General features: G+C 40.3%; 1 protein-coding gene across 3 annotated transcripts in view; it reads right to left on the bottom strand.

The window, feature by feature from the left end:
* The window catches only part of LOC135461724 (dual 3',5'-cyclic-AMP and -GMP phosphodiesterase 11A-like), a 79,327-nt gene that overhangs the window by 36,896 nt on the left and 22,086 nt on the right, over positions 1 to 20,345 (bottom strand). For all 3 annotated transcript variants that reach the window (XM_064738924.1, XM_064738926.1, XM_064738925.1), the window contains exon 3: positions 5,697 to 6,751. In XM_064738924.1, coding sequence (XP_064594994.1) covers positions 5,697 to 6,503 — 807 coding nt within the window. In that variant the 5' untranslated portion in view covers positions 6,504 to 6,751. The remainder of the gene's footprint in view (positions 1 to 5,696; positions 6,752 to 20,345) is intronic.

The raw sequence follows: 20,345 nt of genomic DNA, 5'->3' as shown, positions 1-20,345 counted from the left end.
AATGGTCAGCGTTGAGCACAATAATAAAGTGACAAAAAAGAAACAAACAAAAAAAAGAAAATATCAGCGGTCTTGTATCCGTTGTATTTGTATAATTGTCAGCTTTCCAGATAGTCTGAGTCTTTCTGAATCACTTTCGTGACGTTATGTTTTACAACTAGGCCTTTTTGCCCTAGCGAAGTGGCAAAAGTGACTTTTCCTCAATGCTTTAACATTAGGCGGCCATTTTGTTTTAGACACAAAAGGGTGGTCACGTGACCTCCAACTTCCGACACGTCTTACAGAATTGTCAGCTCGAGAGAAGTGCTATTCAACGAAGGCAAAGCCCGACTTGAATATTACTTTCCGAGAGCTGACAATTCCTCATATCCCTTCCCACATGCGCCAAATGTTTTATTATACCGAAAAACCAGTGTACCTTTTCGATTTGTGCTTAAATTGCCGAATTTTCACGTCGATAACGGAGCTATAACCGTAAACCATTTGTTTAACGGTACTTCACGAACAGTCAGACGTCGGAGATGTAACAAAGAGAGAAAACCGCCAAGGAATAAACGCACGTGATCGTTAGATATTACGTCGTGATCGTTAGATATTACTTTGTGAGCGTCACGTTGCATTCCTTGGCACGTGATTGTTGTACATCATGCTCTGCGGAATATCATGTGAACGTCTCTCGACCAATGGAAACGGGGAATGACTCTATGAGGTATGATAATCTAGGTTGGAGAAAACAAGAAACAAAGACGTTATACGCAAAAGTATCGAAGGATGAGCATGACAAGATTTAATGACCTGACAGTACCATATGATTTCCATGATATGTTTTGATATGTTCTTTGTTGGAGACAATAAGAAACAGACGATATGCGCAGAAGTATTAAAACATGAGTTTGACCAGATATTAATAAACTATATTGTTTAAGAGAGTAATATGATGTATATACACAATCGCGAAAGCAAGGCATCGATGGTAACATCCCCATCTGAACAAACCAGAGAAATGACGCTATTTTAGATCTATGTAGGATCTGCCATTATGAAGATACATGAGGATACAAGCCCTCATACATATTCATGTATTCGGCAGACGCTTCAGGTAACAGACGGCACGCTCGCTCTATTCTAATATGATCATCGATGTAGAAAATTAAAATGTTAACTGGAACTGTGTGTACTGTCACCATAGCGACATTATTAACGGTTTTACATTCTTACAGTCTTTGGAATACGCATGACATTTTCCTCGCTCAGCAAAACTGGTCGAAAACTCTCTCCACCAAAGATTGATTGATTGATTGATTGGTATTTCATGTCGTACCCAAAAAAATTTCCAATATACGATGGAGGTCAATCAAAGAGTCACTGACAAACTTTCCCACATTGGAATTTCACGCGCAAATCATTCAAAGTTTGCACGTAAAACTGATACAAGACTAAGTAATCACCAACCAACTTCATGTAAAGCCACGTAAACTGTTTTACGACCGCTCTCGACAGCTTGTTGCCACTACAAGGCTCCCGATAATATCCGAGGTAGGAAGTCGCGAAAAGCTCGCCGCCCAGGCTAACCCTGAACCCTGACCTTATGTATGTTGTCCGAGCAATTGAAAACACAGGCATTTTATCCGGGCCGTGACGACCGGTCTTCAAAACACAATCTCCAAATAACACCATTATACATAACAGAGCGTTCACAACAGACATACTTATAGACCAATCGTCTGCAAAATGAAAGCTGAAATTCTACGTGGATGGATGTGTGGTTGATATCTGAATGGCAAAAGTATAAAAGATGCTCATACATCAGCGCTCATTAACAGTAATGAAAAATATGATAATAATATGAGAATTATAAACAAGCATAATGGGAATGGGAATGTCGCGAAGAATCTTACAACTTGCCAACATTTTTCCACACTTTTGCTACTTATTCTATGAAAGATCACCCTACACTGATTCATTTGAGAAAATATTTCATTTTAGTTCTGGATATGTATATTTCGGATAATTTACAACAACTGGAGTATAAAAATGTGTCATGTTATATGTAAAAATTGTTGACAAATTAAGGCATAAGGCGGTCTACATTACCTGGTCTCACATCCATAAATGCTGGACTAAAGTATGTCCGTAGCATTGGTGATTCTAGTAATCACACATGATGTTCGGTGTTCTTATCGCAGAATCAAATCAAATATCCTGGCTTGAACGAATAAGGTATGATTATTACTAGTATTGTCCATACGCCTGCATGCTATCATGCCATTAAACACTCGGGGTAGGGGGATGACCTTGACCCATTAAGAGGCATATTACGCGTCCACAAAATACGTCAACAGATTGACATTGACGTTCATAGTGTGTTCAGTTAATACGTGACTTTCAAACACCTGTGCCTATCAAACACCTGCACCTGTCAATACCAAATCAACAGATCTCATCGACATCAGCTTTTAGCCAGATGCACCGATTCAATATGTCTGTCGAAAAAAAAATGTTTCACCTGCGGATTGCCTGGAATTACGTTTACGCTCTCACTGAAATAGAGCGGTGCTCTAGTATGTTTTGCAACTGAGCTGTGTGAAGATTGCAAGCGTATCGTTTTTCAACAGCTTAGCTGGCCCAGTGGGAGGCCTGGAAACCCTGGTAAAGCCAGTAACATGGTTTTCTTTGAGCTTATTTACTGGGATGAAAAGAACACAGCACTAATAGTTTCCTGTGCTGGTCGATGCGAAAGTTTTAAGAAGGTAATGCGGTACACCACCCAGGGTTTGCATGGTGCCATACATGATCACACCCGTTGTAATTCATGCCGACTAGAGACACGTTTTTGGTGAACAGAGTGTCCCGATGGAAATAACAACGCCTGAAGGTAGACAAGTGATGGAAATGGGTATTGTCAGGTTACATACAAGTAGCTGTGTTACGTTGCTAAGGAATTATCACACAGTGTAACTTTACAGCATTATGTAATTCCTCTCTCTGCAGTGTAGTACGCGGAGGAAAATGAGCATAGCACGGCTCTGCATAGACATTTTTGTAACATTTGATTTCAAGGAAATGGGCTGAGGAAAATGATCACATAGATATTTACAGGCCTTCGATAGTCACTAATAGATGATGGAAAATGGAGTACATGCACATTTGCAAACATGTCTTGGATAGGCTCTAAGACTACACGTCTTAGATGGTGGAATATAATCATATTCACATTTTCAAACAGGTCTTAGATAGTCTCTAATAGATGGTGTAAAATGATTACGTACATATTTTTAAACAAGCCTTAGATAACCTCTAGTAGACGGTGGAAAATGACCACAAACACGAATGCAAATGTTTTATTCTGTTGCAGAAACAAATTGGAACTGTTAAATTTTGCCAACAAAATATACTGAAAGTGTTGTTCTTCTCAAGTTGGCAGTTCTTTATACCGCACAAACAAAATGAATACTGAACAGACTCTAGTTATAAAACGTTTACACTTATACAGGCAATGGACATAAACTGTTTTCAATTGTATAAACTACTCATCACTTGAGTCTAAAAAGTTTACAAGTCTAAAAAGTTTATGAATGTTTACATTTTTACATCCCGTGGTCCGTAAATCTTTATACCAATGCAGACCATAGACTATGGTTATAAAATGTTCCACTTCTGCAGTCCGTCGATATAATTTTTTTACACTTCTACAGTCCATGGTTTTACAATCTTTACAGTTCTAGAGTAATTTTTTTACGCTTTTACCTATTATGATTGTTATATTAATATTACCACAAGCTGAAATATTTATACCGCTGCAAACTTTTAAAATTGTGGTAGAAGATTGAAAATGTAAATGCAACAATGGATTAACGTTGGAAATATTGTAGTATTCAGTGTAGAAATATGCACAATTGGAGACACGTGGAAATCTATTTTCATGAGCTTGTGTCATCGATGCCTGATTTAAATGCTACAGTTCCACAGGTAATAGATGCAGTATGGTAGTTAACCAGTTTAAAACTTACACTCAAAATTTCCAGGTAATGCAGTACTCAACTTCTTTACTTTTGGAATTAACAAGGTCAAAGTGGAAATAGCTGGGACAAAAAGCTCTTGTCGTCTTGCTATAAGCCCCTCGTTGAGTCAATGTTACGACTGACCGGGAGATCAGACAATGGCCTACGGAACGACTTGTAGAGTCGTTTGTTGCCACTAAAACGCAGGTTGTCCTGTCAGCATTTGACGCTGGAGACAAGAAAGACCAATTAGCCGATTACGCTGAGTTCCCCCTTTTGCAGACTTCCGTTTAAGTGATCGCCTTGCATTCGAAACGGAATATGTAATACACATATCTAGTTGTATCCCCAGGTTTACTTGTACTGTTAACAGGTAAATCCTTAACTGCAAGTATTGTGTTTATCGTTCTTATAAGGCATTTGAATTTGAAAATGCAGTTTGTTTGAAGATTATTACAAAGATAAGCAGATAGGCAAAGAATTATCAAGTCCCAATCACGATGACTCTAGTAGATATATGACAAAGCTTGTGGTCAATACGTGAAAGTGCTATGGCCGGAGGAGATAATGTCACAGAATTTAGTGAGTTTGTGGAATGCTTCCCTGGGGAAATGTGGTTGGGCAGGTCATCACATTAAACGACAAGGTTGGCCTTGAAACTTGATGATAGCCGTGGAGACACGCGGAAGGATACGAATAGGATGCTACGTAACTCTCAGGTTTAACCGGCTTATTACCAGTACCAAGGAATCACCAGCATGTGCGCTACGTTAGGAGCGGGTAAGCCATTTTGTTCGGGTGATACTTCAGTAATTACATTAGGCCAAATAGACCTCAAGGAAATGTTGTTATGCACTGCGCGCTGGCGAGATTACTGTCCTTTCGTCTTCAAGGCAACAGGCAATAAAAGACCATAACCGGCAAATGTAAGCACTGTATTTAACAGGAGAACCACAAGCCATTTACAAACACGATTCGATGTACGCGATGGAGGGAAGTTCTTAAGGAATTAAGTAAGTCGCTGATTTTATCGGTGGCCAGAAAGCTCTAAAAACGTCACCAGTAATTCATTTATTCTCAGGATTTATTTAACGTCTTCAAAAACCTGAACTTATGGAATCATAACAAAGCACACAAGAATCCACTTGTGTTAGATTACAATGTCCTATGATATATAAAAAAGAAGGAAATGTTACAGAACAATGCAGATATTGACCTTTTACTAATCGTCCGTGGAGAAGGGTATTCTATAACAATACATTTTAAACACCACAAACCAATCTGGTAATTGAAAGATGCAATAAAGCAATATGCAGTCTCTGGATATTTTAAAATTTACGTCTGTTTATATGAATGTGCACGATACTAATCATTCTATATACAAATATTCCTGTTAGCGTGTAAAATATATTATGTATTAACATATAAAAACAAGGAAACATGGTATATCTCCAACTTTTACATAAGGTAGCTTTATGCAATGTTAGTTCAATAATATTTGGAAGCAATGCAGGCCTTATGTGAACAAAATGGGAATGTTCAGTTGGATATGACATCGGAAATTTTCTAACATTATACAGCCTCCTAAATGTGCCAGTGATTTGTAGTGCAGCTTAAATTCTGTTGCAGAAGAAGTGTTATTTGTGCAGGGGCAAGGCATATTACGACTCCGATAAGAGCACTGTGACCACTTACCTGTCCGGCATGCCTTAGGTTAACCGTATCCCCTGTCTCTGCCACGTGACCTATGATTCCCTTCCCCCATGGTACCTGAGTCGTCCACTCAACCTCAGAGGCGGGCAGAATGTTAGCTCCCGTGTGAACGTCGAAAAGTTTCGACACAAGAATTTGTTTGCCAGCTTTATTTTCCACAAAGAACAAGGACCCATTGTCAGCATCCACAAGCAAGCCAACATTGGCAACTATTTTCGTACTAAGACTCTTTATATCGAGATCGTTAGAGATATCTTTGACTATCTCCAGGAAGAAATCTCTCTCATTAATATGCCTCAATTCACGCTTCATATCGGCGTCTTTGCTGGGGTATCGAGGTAGACGTACTCTGGACTGAATCAGCATGCTCAACATGTTTATAGATGTCGGGGGTAGAGACTTGTACTGTCTCATCTCCTTCAGACTGCTCCGTCGAGCTTCAGTGCTTGTATCACTCGAGGCAGGCAGCTCGTAAGTTCTGAACATGTTTCTCATTTTAGACTTCGCGAAATCCTGTCGTAGGTGTTTCTTGGAGTTTGATCTATGGTGCCGGGTTTCGGAGAAGAAGCCGTCTCCACATTTTAGCTCTACGGGAGAATTAGGCGTGCTGCTGTCCTGAGACAGAGATCCACGTCGACCCGACAGGTACTCTTGAATTGTCTGAAATCCGTGCGCCACCAACCATTTATTCACCAAAATCATGTCAGCTTTGCGTAAGAAATAATCCTGAGTGTTCTCTGGATTGGCGTCAAGCCATTCCTCGACCTTTGGAAAAGTTAAAGCGGCCATTCTCCAGTTGCTGTTGTTGTGGTAACGCTACAAACTTCTCTTACTTAGCCTGTCGCCCACAGGAAAGACACAGCCACAGTGTTGCACACTGTAACAGTAAAATAAAGCCTCTTGCTTCATGGTGTTGTTTGCCTGTACATTCACATGTCACACAACACAGCTCATCGACCACAACTGACTACGCCTCCGTGAGTTCCCTTGAAACTGTCAGAAAACTGTTTCCACCTTCCAAAATATTTCCCGTTTTGCTGAAACAAAAAAGAAATATAGAAGTTAGATAGTGTTTAGATATAGCTTCAGGTTGCATTGCAACTGAAGCGCTGGAAACCTGGCTAAGTGTTGTACATGTTGCTAACTAACCGCTACCTGTGGCTATCTGCTTGTCCGGTATGTGAGTTCGTGAGCGGGAAGGTCGATCATACACACCAGCCCGCTATATCTGTACTCATCCAACTTGTCATAAGGCGGCAGTAGCACGTGGGCCTGCGCAGTGCGCTATCGACTACCAAGTGTGTAGGTTTGTAGTATTGACCGTATGGGCCATAGCCACTGCCTTGAAATGCTCCACCAATTAGACGACGGCTGTCCGATCGATACATTTGATACGTCCATAGGAAGACGACTGAAGAAGTGAAGTAGGGGTATGATTGTCATCGGGTGGCGCTAGGAAGAGCGAAAGTATCTCCGGTATTTGTGATTACAGACGGTTTACGTTGGATAATACCAGGCTAGCTTTTCGCTTTTACAAGAAACGCTGAATCAATTTTGACAGTTTTTTCCCCCTCGTATTCCCATTCCAACAAAGTAAAGTAGCTGCTCCGCTGCTATATATAGCGGAATCTGCGATGAATGGCTCGTATTTACCTTAACGGACGCCTTCTATGTGGTAATTCCTGGTCGTACAGAGAAAGGACTTGCGAAACTGGCGTTATTTAATCTTGAAACTTTAACATTTGTTGGTGAATTGACATTATAACGGCACAGGGTCGCTGTGATGGCGCTGTTATTACACTGACCTGTAGAAAAGATTTAGCTTTTTCTAGAGAGCAGAAAGGTTTTTAACAAAAACTATGGAGCATTTATGCCAACCGAAAAGTCGACATAGATAAGCCGTTAGCCGTTGGCGTGTCGTCGATACAAACATTAATCTTGTTTAACAGCCAGGGCTATGCACTTGTTATCCAACATCAATAATGTGTAAAATGCTGTACAGTTAAACTGAAGTTTCACAGAGCAATATGAACCATTTGTCGTCTCGTTAATCAGTAGGGGAGAACTCGAGGAATGTCATTAGATAATTCGCATTGTTAACAAGCAGAACAGCATAGTGTCAATCCATTGTGACGCCCAACGCGTTGTATACATGTACTGATGATTGGCAACACGCTTGCAACAGTTACAGAGCTGCTGTCAAGAATAGTTACATACCTCCGGAAATGTACGCCTCCACGCAATTACATGATGTATTCACGTACTTGAAGTTCACGTTATGTATGTGAAAGTGAAAAAATACACTGACGAACAGAACAGGAAATTAATTTCAGAATAAAAATTAGTTTGCAGCATTGGCTCCTGTTACGTTGGTACATTAAGAAAATCGTACATAACGGGAACTAACAACGATAGCATACTGTCACACATATAATAAAGCATAGTTTCCTATTACATAAATAATAAAGCATAATTTCCTATCATACAAATAATAATGTATTTAATTCCTGGAACGGAATTTTGATAAAACTCACTTCAGAAATTGCTTAGTTACATTCAACTCCAAACATCTGTATTCATGCACGAAATAACGTGGCTTATAAACGGCTCAACCTATCCATATGAAAAAAGACATAAATTTCATCAAGTAGGTTAAGTTCTATATAGCAGCGTTGGTAGTTGATTTTATTTACATACTCGGAGTCCTAATTTGATTGTCCTTTACATGCTAAAAGGTTAACAGCAACCATACGTTGCTCTCCTGTTACTAAGCACAAAACAACAACAACATGTGTGTGCATGGTGCAGTTTGTAATAACACATAAAGCCATCTGAATTGCCCAAAGCTTTTCTCCAAAACAGCAGCGATTTTGTTCAAGCTGAGCCAAGTGATCTCGTCCACCAGTGCCATATTGACAGGCATCGATCCCAACGCCCAGTGGCCTTAAATCACTATCTCTCTGCGAAAAAAAAAAAAACATTTCACCTCCTCGTCAAAACATCTATATGTATAACGAAATAAGGCCTGTTGTTTGAGGCGATGGTCCGCTGTGAGGACATGGCAGTAATCGAGCGTAGAACTTTGATTTACACATTCTCACAGCCAGGACAATTCGCCAAAGCATGAATCAATCTCGCCTTGCATTGACAATAATGCCCTTTCCGTTAAACGTGTCGCCAACATCACTACACTACAATACATAGTATGCTGTTTTACAAAAGATCGTTTTTAATTTACTCGGAAGGTGACATATATAATGACACCTTAAAAGACTATTGACGTCAGCCCTGCCACACTGGCCTCGGTCAGTGATCGATAGAGGCCTTTGATCAAGCTGTCATGCACACACCTCCTTCAGCAGAACCAATACTTTACTTATAAAACCGTCTAACCAGGCACAATTTTTCAACAGACTAGCTTTTAGAGAATTTACAACAAAATAACCCGATCGACTTCATCTGTTGCCTTAAAATTTTTAACATTGTCGTGAGATTTTAAGATTCTATGGCTGTCTTCCGTTAGTAACTAGTACCGGGAGGTTAATTTTGAGGTAGTAGAGAGCTGAACTGTTGACATCATGTTGTGCATGTTTTTCGCAGGTTTTCTGCGGTCTCGCCACTTTTTGTATCATTCACTAGATCAGTTATTCTTCAACACTTAATTTCCGTCCATATATAATTCTTTATTGAATTCCTTACTTCTTTCTTTCTGCACAAAATTATTCTGTTAATCAGTAGATCTCCAATTATACTGTCAGTCAATCAAATAGACATCATTACATTGTCAACATCAATACTGGAATGTATTGAAGTCAACACCAGAAATGATCAACATCCATACGGATTTATTTATTTATTTATTTGATTGGTGTTTTACGCCGTACTCAAGAATATTTCACTTATACGATGGCGGCCAGCATTATGGTGGGTGGAAACCGGGCAGAGCCCGGCGGAAACCCACGACTATCCGCAGGTTGCTGGCAGACCTTCCCACTTACGGCCGGAGAAGAAGCCAGCATGAGCTGGACCTGAACTCAGAGCGACCGCATTGGTGAGAGGCTCCTGGGTCATTACGCTGCGCTAGCGCGTTAACCGACTGAGCCACGGAGGCCCCTCCATACGGATGCGATAGGTTTTCTAATGCACATCACTCTTAAGCCATGCGCGTTTCTGAGTGACTGGGGAGGTTGCATCTTCATGCCATGTAACATCTATCCCTAGTTCAGGTATGTCACGTCGTGCAGATGATGCAGGCGGATCGTCGCACAAACAGAGCGTTTGTCTGTTAAACAAAGACGTTTATTTACGAAATGTGTAACAGACCAGAGCCTTTTTTTGTTACATAATTGTTAAATGAGGTGAGACTTGATAGTGAGCCAGTAAATATGACTACGTCGGTCACACAAGAGACTGATACTCGAAGACAGACTGCACAAATGCAAAATTAAGGCCAAAGTAGGAACGGAAAACTACAGTTGTAATTATTTGTTGACGACACACATTTTAGATTTACATACAGGAGTTTGTGTGAGAAAGAGCGTGTACTCACATGTGTTGGTAATGTTTAGCCTAAATCCACATTTGCTTCGCCAAACTCGATCAGGGGATCGACTAACGTGCTACTGGGGAAGGGCTGGTCATCAGCCGATGGTGGTCAGTTATCGCACTGAAACATCCCAGTCAAAAGATCGCAACACCTGGCAATAAGGGTAACACAGCTCTGTCTGTGTTTTCGGGCAGAAGTCCACGCTAACAAGCAGTACAGAACTGAGGAGAGTCCACTCGGACTGGCTGACGTGACTACCACACGTCCACGGAGAACCCGTTCAGATTTCTCACACCTGGGTGTCTGGGATTCAGGTACTAGGCCTGATCTATACTCTCCGGGCTGCGGGACGTGTTGTAAAGCATCCTATTTCAGTTGTCTCAACTCGTGAACTCCACAGTATCTGACTCTCCGCAGAAACTTCGGTCTGTACATGTACCTATTAAATAACCCCTCTAATATCGAGTTAACAATCAATGATGAAGGTTAAGGACATATTAACCTTTGTGGGAATGTTCAGTACGAACATAAGCGTTACTGTGTATGCTACAAGTACCTTCAGGTGCCATGGTGTGAGTTCGGCAATGTCCATTTCTTATTTGTTGTTGTTGATAAGTTCCGGTAGTAGAGCAAGGGGTTACCAGCACGGCCCCGTTGCCCCGTAGGTTGCTGAGAAATCACTCTGGCACCAAGTAAACAAAATGATTCAAAAGGCAGTCCCCTGAATGTCAAAGGTTGCTGTGGTGCAGAAGTGAAGGTATGCAGGCCCAGTGTACGAGCGAAATGAGACCTACAGCTGCCCTGTCTAATTATAATAACACGTATGTTCTTCACGACGCTACGCTTTGATGTCTAATTCAGGTGTGTAGGGGATTACTGACAGTGTCATTGATCCGGAAGGAGGCGAGAGAACCGGCTTTGTGGGGTTTTCCATTATGTCTACTCGAGAGAATTTTACCCGCCAATCTCATTATTGGATTAGAGATAAGGACTGTTAATTATAAAGTGATTAACCACACTACCTGTGTTTCAAACGTCCTTGAATGTGTGGCATATTGTAGTTAAGTTCAGGAACCACGTGTTTCTACAGGTGTACCAAACAAGAGATCAAGAATTTCGGGGAAGAAAAGATAAATAAACAATAATACATAACCACATAGTTGAGGAGGTTTGCGAATGTCATCGATGAACGTGGCTAATGTTTAAACAAATCTTTCATCTGTCTATGATGAGGCAAGAACTGATTAGTTACTGGGCAGCTACCAGGTTATGAAATATTTAATCTACGTTTGCTTAATTGGTTTGTTGTTTCTTCCTTACAATCACTAGGCTCATTCAGAGATAACACAGGTCACATTTACACCAGTTTATACTATACTCGGGGCCTCCGTGGCTCAGTTGGTTTGCGCGCTACCGCAGCATAATGACCCAGATGCCTCTCACCTATACGGTGAGTGAGTTCATGTCCAGACCATGCTGGCTTCCTCTCCAGCCGTAAGTGGAAAGGTCCACCAGCAACCTGCGGATGGTCGTGGGTTTCCGCCGGGCTCTAATAACACCAATGAAATAAATAAATAAATAATACTATACTCCTAAGTTGAACCATTTAATGGCAGGAATACTTTATTACAAGATTTCCGTTTTTTTATTCCGTCGTCACAACCACAGCAAGAAAAATTCCACCTCTTATCATCAATTCTATGGACGCATTTCTTTCGTAAACAGTATTGCCATTTTAATACTGGTGTATTTTATAGGAATATCCAGTTGTGAATTATTAATTATTGAGATTTTCAACTTTACGTTTTGGTAAGTTGAAATGAATAGTCGTGTGCGATCTCCAGTCTGTCTCTTCCGCTGATACTGCACACCATATTACTGATTCCTTTAAAGCGAGGTAGTCGGATAAGATGGGAAACTATTATTTTGTTCGAGTTGTTTTGAAACGTTTATTTGGATCTGTTCGACCATACGCTGTCGAAGTTTAGAGATCTGGCTATTAATCTTCCATGGTCGACTGTTGACGTTTCTTGACAACGGAATTTCCCAATCGCCTGAAGTTTCGGGACTGGGCGGAGCTTAAAGCCTGTCGTTCACGAGAGCTGTCTTTTACAGATTCTAGATCCCGCTGGAAGATTATGAGATAGCCTTGCTTTATTGTCCGTAAACGAATATTTTTCAATTACAAGTAACTATAAGACGAAAGTAACGCAAGCCATTCAACTTAACTCAGAGGAAAACGATCGCTGTCACCAGAAATTGCGACCGAGCTAGTGACAATGACACTGACAGGTTTTTGTTGCTCAATTACTGCAGTAATTTTTTACTTACGTGCTCAAGAAAAACTTTGGGGCTTACTCGACAGTTTCAGTTTTGAGTGCACCTTATCCTTCCTTCTCTCTCTTCAGTACTTCCTTCTCTCAATCTCAACTTATCCCTCTCTCTATCCTGCACGCATTTTCTCTTATTCTTTCTCGCAGACTCACCTGTATTTTCTCTTCTGTAGCCTTTGTCGTCTACCGGCACTTTGATTAACAGCCATTGTGTCACAACATTTCGGAATGGACTTGCATTTATTATCGGTAGCGATCGGGAACTGGTCGTTTGTAAAGAAACACGCTGTGGCCTGGAAAATTCGGTTCTAAAGTTGAAAATGTGTAGGCTTACTACACGAATATGGAACATAGCTGTGCTGTGACTTTGCACATTCAACGAACCCTTAGTGTGAAGTTTCAATTTTTAAACCTTGATCCGACTACCTCGCTTTAAAGGACCTGATATAAATTGTACTGACTATACATGTACAGAAGATTTTTGTGCAAAAAACAAGGAAGAAGTTTTCAAGCCCAAATAAACACACACCACAAGCGAGATGGACGCTCTTTACAACAGAGATAGATGCACACAACAAGCGAGATAAACGGGCACCACAACCGAGATATGTGCGATCAGATTCCAAGTCTTGCAACTTTATGGGAACAGCCTTTTTTGAGTGAGTTACTGTCGACATCAGAACTCTCTAAGGGTCTCAGTAAATCAGATGTTTTCTGCCCAAATATGTAAAACAGGACTTAGCATTAAGGAACATTCAAAACTGGCTTGTCAGATTAATTCATAAAATCGCTTTTTAATAGGCATATAAACATCTCGTCTTCAGCAAAGGAAAAAAAAAAGTTGCTTTGAATGACGAACTTTAATGTACGGTGTTAGATTCGGCATGAGAGGAATTTCAGTTTGAGCATGCGCATGTTGCTAGGAGCTGGCGAAGAGATGCAGACTGTGATTGATCAGGGCCTAAGTAATTAAATATATAGGCTACAGTTGGGCTAGAGGAATGTACCCAGATTTAGGAACCAAAACGTATTTATACCCTAAAGAAATGTGACATTATGGTATAGTTGGACTTTGAGTTTAAACTTTGACGGGGGATTTGGGTTTGTGCGATAGACTGTGCTATTTCTACATCATTGACAACTTGTGACGGTTTCTTCTTTCACACATAATTCAGGTTACTTAAGTTACTAAGTATTAAGTTACAAGGTTACTTATTTTAAGGAGTTGATGTTGTTGATGATAACGACTTGATTTGTCATATGATACTTATTCTTTTATTGACAGTTTGAACATTTGATTGTGAATATTTTTGCCTATCACACTTTGCCAGGTATTGATCATCTGAATCCAAATATTGACACTTTGCTTAACTCTGATGTCCAGAATTTTGATATATTGATTGACCGGCTCGGATAGCACAGTTGGTAGAGCGTCCACTTCGGGACCGGTAGATCCAGGATTAATCCTTGATCGAGTCACACCTAAGACTTTAAAAGCGGAAATTTTTACTTCCTCGCTTGGCGTTCAGCATGAAGGGGATAGTGCAACGACTGGTTGACCCGTATCAGTATAATGGCTCGGGCGGCGCGGCTTACTTGCCTTCGGTAAGTCGTCTAGGTGAAGCAGCACTAAATAAAAGAGCGGTGGAAATCCGTCCTGCAACAAGGAGGCACATTACACATACATGCACCCTAAGGATTCCTCCGTCGTCATCTGACTGAAAAATTGTTGAGTACGACGTTAAACCCCACTCACTCACTCAAGATGTATTAACCGAGTGGATTCTAGCGATGACATTTCGCTTAGTATTGACGTTCCGAATTGCGACTGTCACACTTCGTCTGAACATGACGTCCTGAATAATTGTCGTTATCACACTTAGTCTAGTATGGAAGACCTGTATTATGATTTTGACATTTGACTCAATACAAGCTGAGGACTGGCTGCCAAGACTAGTTAAACTATTTTATTCCAGACAAGACAATAAAGTTTCTCAGGTCAAAGTGAGCTAAATAGCACGCGGAGCTCCGTGAGACGTCATATAAAGCGCCCCATTCCCTGGACTATATTTCATTACGTCTCAGACAGCTATATCTTTGGATAAGAACACAAGCTCGTAACCATCCCACTTTCTTTTTTCTCCTTTTCTCCAAAGCAATTTCTTTAAGAGGTTTCCTGGGCTGGCGAGGAAGCCTTGTAATACTAATCACTATTAATTCTGCTTAAGAGTGTTGTGTACTTCTGAGGCTCTAATGGGCTTCCATTGGCCGCCTCCACACCCAAGCAGCATAGTTCAGCGGCTATTCGTTGTTGGCTTCCACCGTAAGCTCAACACGCTGCCATTTCACCAAGATCAGTTTTTGCCCTAGTTGTGGAGACGAGGATAAAGTGGAATTAAGAACACATAGGAGTTATGGACTTGTCAAGAGACTATGGAAATTCTTGTAAATAAGATAAACTGTCAGTAAATGCCTTTGTCATCACATCTGAGTATTAGGTATAGAACAACATGCGGATGTCACACGTTAACAACTCAGTTGGGTAGGTACTTCCGGTCAAAGCCAGTAAAGATAGTCCTTAATGATTAGTGGGCAAAACTGTATCTATTTAAACTCATCTCAAATTTTAGTCGAACTAATTACAATAGGGAAATTTTCCAAATGACAGTTGAAATGAGCTGTTTTTCTACAGTCAAACACACTACACCGCACTGGTCGACTAAAACTGTGACAATTTTGCCTTAGAATTCATCCACCATAAACCACTGACAAAACTGACGATACAAATAATTTCCTACCACTTTGAGTTTAAATGTATGTCGTCTATGATATGCATGACGCTAGGACAGTGATCTGCTTTTAGTATAAGCAAGAGCTCAAGTAAAAGTGTTATTATTTGTTTTTAACTTTCTCATATTCATTAAACTTTTATTCATATAAGCCATGGTTGATTGATCGTATCAATATTATTTAAACATGACGTCTCTTTTCAGTTTCATTAAACAGTCTTAGAAAAACACGTACATTCATGGATTTCTCAAAGCCATGTTCCCTCGAGCCCTTCAGATGTCATCCTTCACGATAAAAACTGAATAAGCATTATGTATACCTATTTATAACGATTATATGGTCCTAGTGAATTAATTTCCAGCACTGCACGGTACTGAATGTGAGTGACAACATTATAAAGATATGTGGGTGGCTTTAATGGAAATCATTTGTGCCTTGTAACAAAAGCGCTGGCACAGTATGTCAGTTGTTGGCAATATTGAAATTCGCATCCAAATCTAGATAAAAGAAACCATTTAGTTCATTTCATTCTAGCCTTTGTTGCGTCAGTAAAAAGACAACAACATGGACACCTCCTTGCATGACCCATTATTTTCTCTGCGTTAGACACAATCTTCAAAGAAGTTTGAAAAAAAAATCTGGCCTATTTCTCGTATTCGCGGTACAAGTTTCTCTTCCTTTCGGGAATATGCCCGCCCTTGGCTGAGGATACTGTAGTAATGCCTTCCTTCAAAGACCAGCACCAATTTAGAAAAGCTGCATTTGCCAAATGCACAGAGACTTCGTTTTATACAGCCCTTGTAGCCTAGCTGTTTCAAACTGTTGACATTCACTACAAGGTTTTCTGGACAATTCTCTACGGTTGTGAAGTCCAGTGAAGTGGATGCCTTGAGCAAACATTCTTTCCAGGTTGTTCAATGTGAAAGCCCACTCATTATGATTTGTGCCTCAAAAAGACGTCCAGAATAATCTGAGAATGGCCCGTAAGCTAGTTTTACACAATTGTTAGGTATATGTGTTAAGGGAACCTTCAAATATTTCCCTCCAAAAATGAATAACTGCATAGGATTAGGAATCTATCAGTGAGAACATATAACAAAAATACCAATAGTATGCCCAGCACACCTGATTAGTCCAGAACGAAAACTGGTCAGAGCGATCGATTCCCAGTTATCAAAGAGCAGGAACAACCTTCATTAAAATAACACTGAGTAAAATCAACCAATTGATCTTTCGCTCAGACCTTTTAGGGACGTTTTTACCGAGTCTACGTCTGAATTTAGACGCCTATAAATCTGGGCCTAAGAAGGACTGACAGGTCAATGTTATATGAATACTGCAATCTTACAAAGTCTGTCAGCGAATTCTACTGGGACGACAAAATCCAAACAATGCTCTGCCTACTGCCAAAACCTACTGGCATCTGCTATGATGTTTATAATAGGCATTTGTTCGAGTCATATGTCAAAACACAGAAGATAGAGTACATCGAGCATTAGATACAGAGAACAGGGAAACAGCGATGATTCCATCATTACGTATGTATTGCGGACATTCCCGGGATATTTATAGAAACAGGTCAAATATTTCATATTTGCTGAAGGTAAATCTGTTTATCATTCCCTGACGAGAACACATTACATATTGTAGAAGTGCATCGGTGTCAGAGATCCTTGAGACACCGCATAATTCCCCCAGACCCCGTTCCTCTGAGAGGCAAATGGCCTTGCGGCTCTGTTGTTGCCACGTAACCATGTAAAAAGCAAAACCCTTTTGGGTTTCTAAGCACATTATTCGATCCTAAAACCACGTTATTCTTGATTTCCTTCCAACCACAGCATTGCAATCTCCAACTCAAATCGCTATTTACAGTGTTCAAGATGATTAAATTTCCGTATTTGGATAGTTAGCTTTAAAATCGCATTTGTGAATGTTTTGGCATCTGCTATGAATTTTGAGAAGATGATCTAATGTCCCGAATAAGCCTGAAACTCACTGCATTACATATGAGACTCGTGCAGCTTGTTATCCACGAAACATTCTGTATATTGTATTGTGTTATATTGTATATGTGTTAATCTTAAATAGTATTGTATACCTGGGTAGGTCTGCCAGCAACCTGCGGAAGGTCGTGGGCTTCCTCCGGGCTCTGCCCGGTTTCCACCCACCATAGTGCTAGCCGCCGTTGTATAAGTGAAATATTCTTGAGTAGGGCGTAAAACACCAATCAAATAAATAAATAAATAGTATTGTAATAGGTTATGAAAATATTAACAATGAATAGGGTATGACCTCAAATACTGAAATATGAAGTTTCAAAACATTAAAGCTACCAGGTGTGCGCGGTATTGCCACATTAGAATGACTAATACCCATTTTGCATCCGCTAGGTCCGTCGTATCCTGTGAGACACATCTGTATTTTTCATTCCAGCAACAAAGAAACAGAATACTCAGCTGTGTGGGGAATGCTTTTAGCCAACAGTATTTCGTATTACAAAAACCGTATGTATCACGACACCCTGGATACCGAGTCTAGCAGGCCTGACTCCTCGTTACTTATTCAATACATGAGCAAATCCATTTTTCGAACCCTACAGATAACACAGGCTGAAAATTCACAAAATAACTAAATTATGAAACAGCTTTTAAAACCAAATTGAACATCCCCAAAGGCTATAACAGATTGCCGGATGCCATATGTCATGTGTGTGCGGTGTGCTTCAATAATTTAATGAACTTATGAGCATCAATATCCAGTCCAAATTAACAAACTCTAGTTGCAAAAAAGGGGCATAGGCCAGTTACATCATTTCATCTGCAATTTACACGTATTTGGCGAGGCCTGGTGGATAGCATTATAGAACCTGAGAACCATTACGACTGTGCGTGTGCACGTGTGTCCGTGGGCGCGTGTGTACATGGAGACATCTGCGATTAATGCAATACAAGACAGACCGGTCAAAATTCGTGATCTATTGCTTATGATCAAACGGAAATTTGTGCAGCGAAACCTTTCCGTCGCATGATAGATATAATAATATAAGCACGAGCCGGTAAAGGTCGGAGATCAGTCCTTATAAACGTTACACAATTGATTTGCCGGAATTAATCACATGCTCTTTGCCTCTCCACAGGCTATCCATTTCTCTGACATCTATATCCGGTGTGCAAAGCAAACCAACAACGAACCATGAATACCCACCGTCTAGACGTCCGCTTTACTAAGTTAACAATGACCCATACTACATTCTAAGAAGTTATACAAACCGCTAAAATCTGCCAATCAATCTATCAATTTGAAGAAGTTTAAACGTCAAAGAAGGCGATCAGAATGGAAAAATCAGTACAAAAAAGTGTATAAAAAAGAGTAGGCCAACAGAAATGAATACACACATGTGTACACAGCCTCTGTTAATGGTTGGCTACCCACCGTTTGAATCTCATGAGAGACAGTTTTTTTTACTACATGACTAACAGGATCTTTTATTTTGAATCCTGACTGGACTGACTAAGTGTAAATATGAGGGTAATTCTGAAATTGTGGATTTTTGACCTGTTACACGGACAGCACGATATATTTGGCGAGCCACATGACTGATATTCTGTCTGACTTGACGGCCATATCACCGATATTCTCTCTGATGGACAGGTCTCATCACATATATTCTCTCTGAATGACAGGTTACATGGTTTATTTTCTCTCTAAATGAATGGCTACAAGCGGACAAGATGACTGATATTGTTCAAGTCATACAACATATGTCACCTTGACCACCAGGTAGAGCGTCAACCGTGCAGCCAATCACACAGAATATGACTAATAGTCTATAAAAATATCGCTATACGTGGCTAATATTCAGTCTGACTAACCACGTACATGAATGATACGAATGTACGACTTGCGGCCACGCGACTGGTGTTCTGGCGGATGACGGAACAACGTGACTGACGTTTATTAAAACATAGCAAATCAGCGAATCCCTTGATACCATTTATCAAAAACGGTTTATTTTCATCATTAATGACAACGCGTAAATGCGCTAGGGATCCAGGTCTTGATGAAATAGAGACTGATTGACTGGTGAGCGTCTATATAACGAAAAGACGAACATGCCGGCAAACGAATCGAGAAGACGAATGCAGTCTGCTACCACAGTTACGGAAAAACATATTAAGAGATGGATGTACAGTCTTGGGCAAGTTTCTAAAATGCTAGTCGAAAGCGGCACTCAAATAAGAGCGAGAGCGATTCAACAAACACCGTCAAAGTAAAAATCTGAGATTTTAACTTAATTTCCCTCGTGGGAACACTAAACAGAAAGACTCTGGAAGTGCTAGGCAGTAATACAATGTCGTTACGTTTGAATTTTTGGCTTTGGCGAGTAGCAAACAACATTTTTTGCAAACGTCAGGGTAAGAATGTGGGAAGCCTAATAATATTTCATCAAAGATTTCAAAGTGTATCCAAAAAAGTTGCGCTGTTATTTGGCTTTGCAGCTGTGGTGATTGCTGAAGAGGTGTTGCCTCAAATGAAACCGTCTTCGGCGGTCGATAAGCGACAAAAAATTCGTCACGACCAAACCCTTTCTTCTCCGAAACCGTCGTCTGGAGCGCTTACATGGTGAACTGTTGCAGGCAAATATCGAATGTTCCTCAGTTGAAACCTTATAAATCGACTTTCAGCGCCCCCTCATGTGCTAGTCTTGCATACAGCTCTTATAAGCGACAAGTGTGTCAGTATCATTTTACGGTAATTTAGCAGAAGTAATGTTATTTTAAACTAAAATAATTTTTCAGTTTGTTGAAGGAATAGCTCAGTCTTCAGGAATCCAATCAATGTATGATGAAATAGACGTTGATAGTTATTCTGTAGATAGTCACAGAAGGCATGTTTTCCGGAGAAATGATTTTCGCGCTGTTGGATGAGTTCAGAACATTTGACCATCTAGAGCATCTGGAT

The sequence above is a fragment of the Liolophura sinensis genome, chromosome 1 (assembly GCF_032854445.1).
Source record: "Liolophura sinensis isolate JHLJ2023 chromosome 1, CUHK_Ljap_v2, whole genome shotgun sequence".
Lineage (NCBI taxonomy): Eukaryota > Metazoa > Mollusca > Polyplacophora > Chitonida > Chitonidae > Liolophura > Liolophura sinensis.
This window is presented reverse-complemented; position numbering and strand designations above follow the sequence as displayed.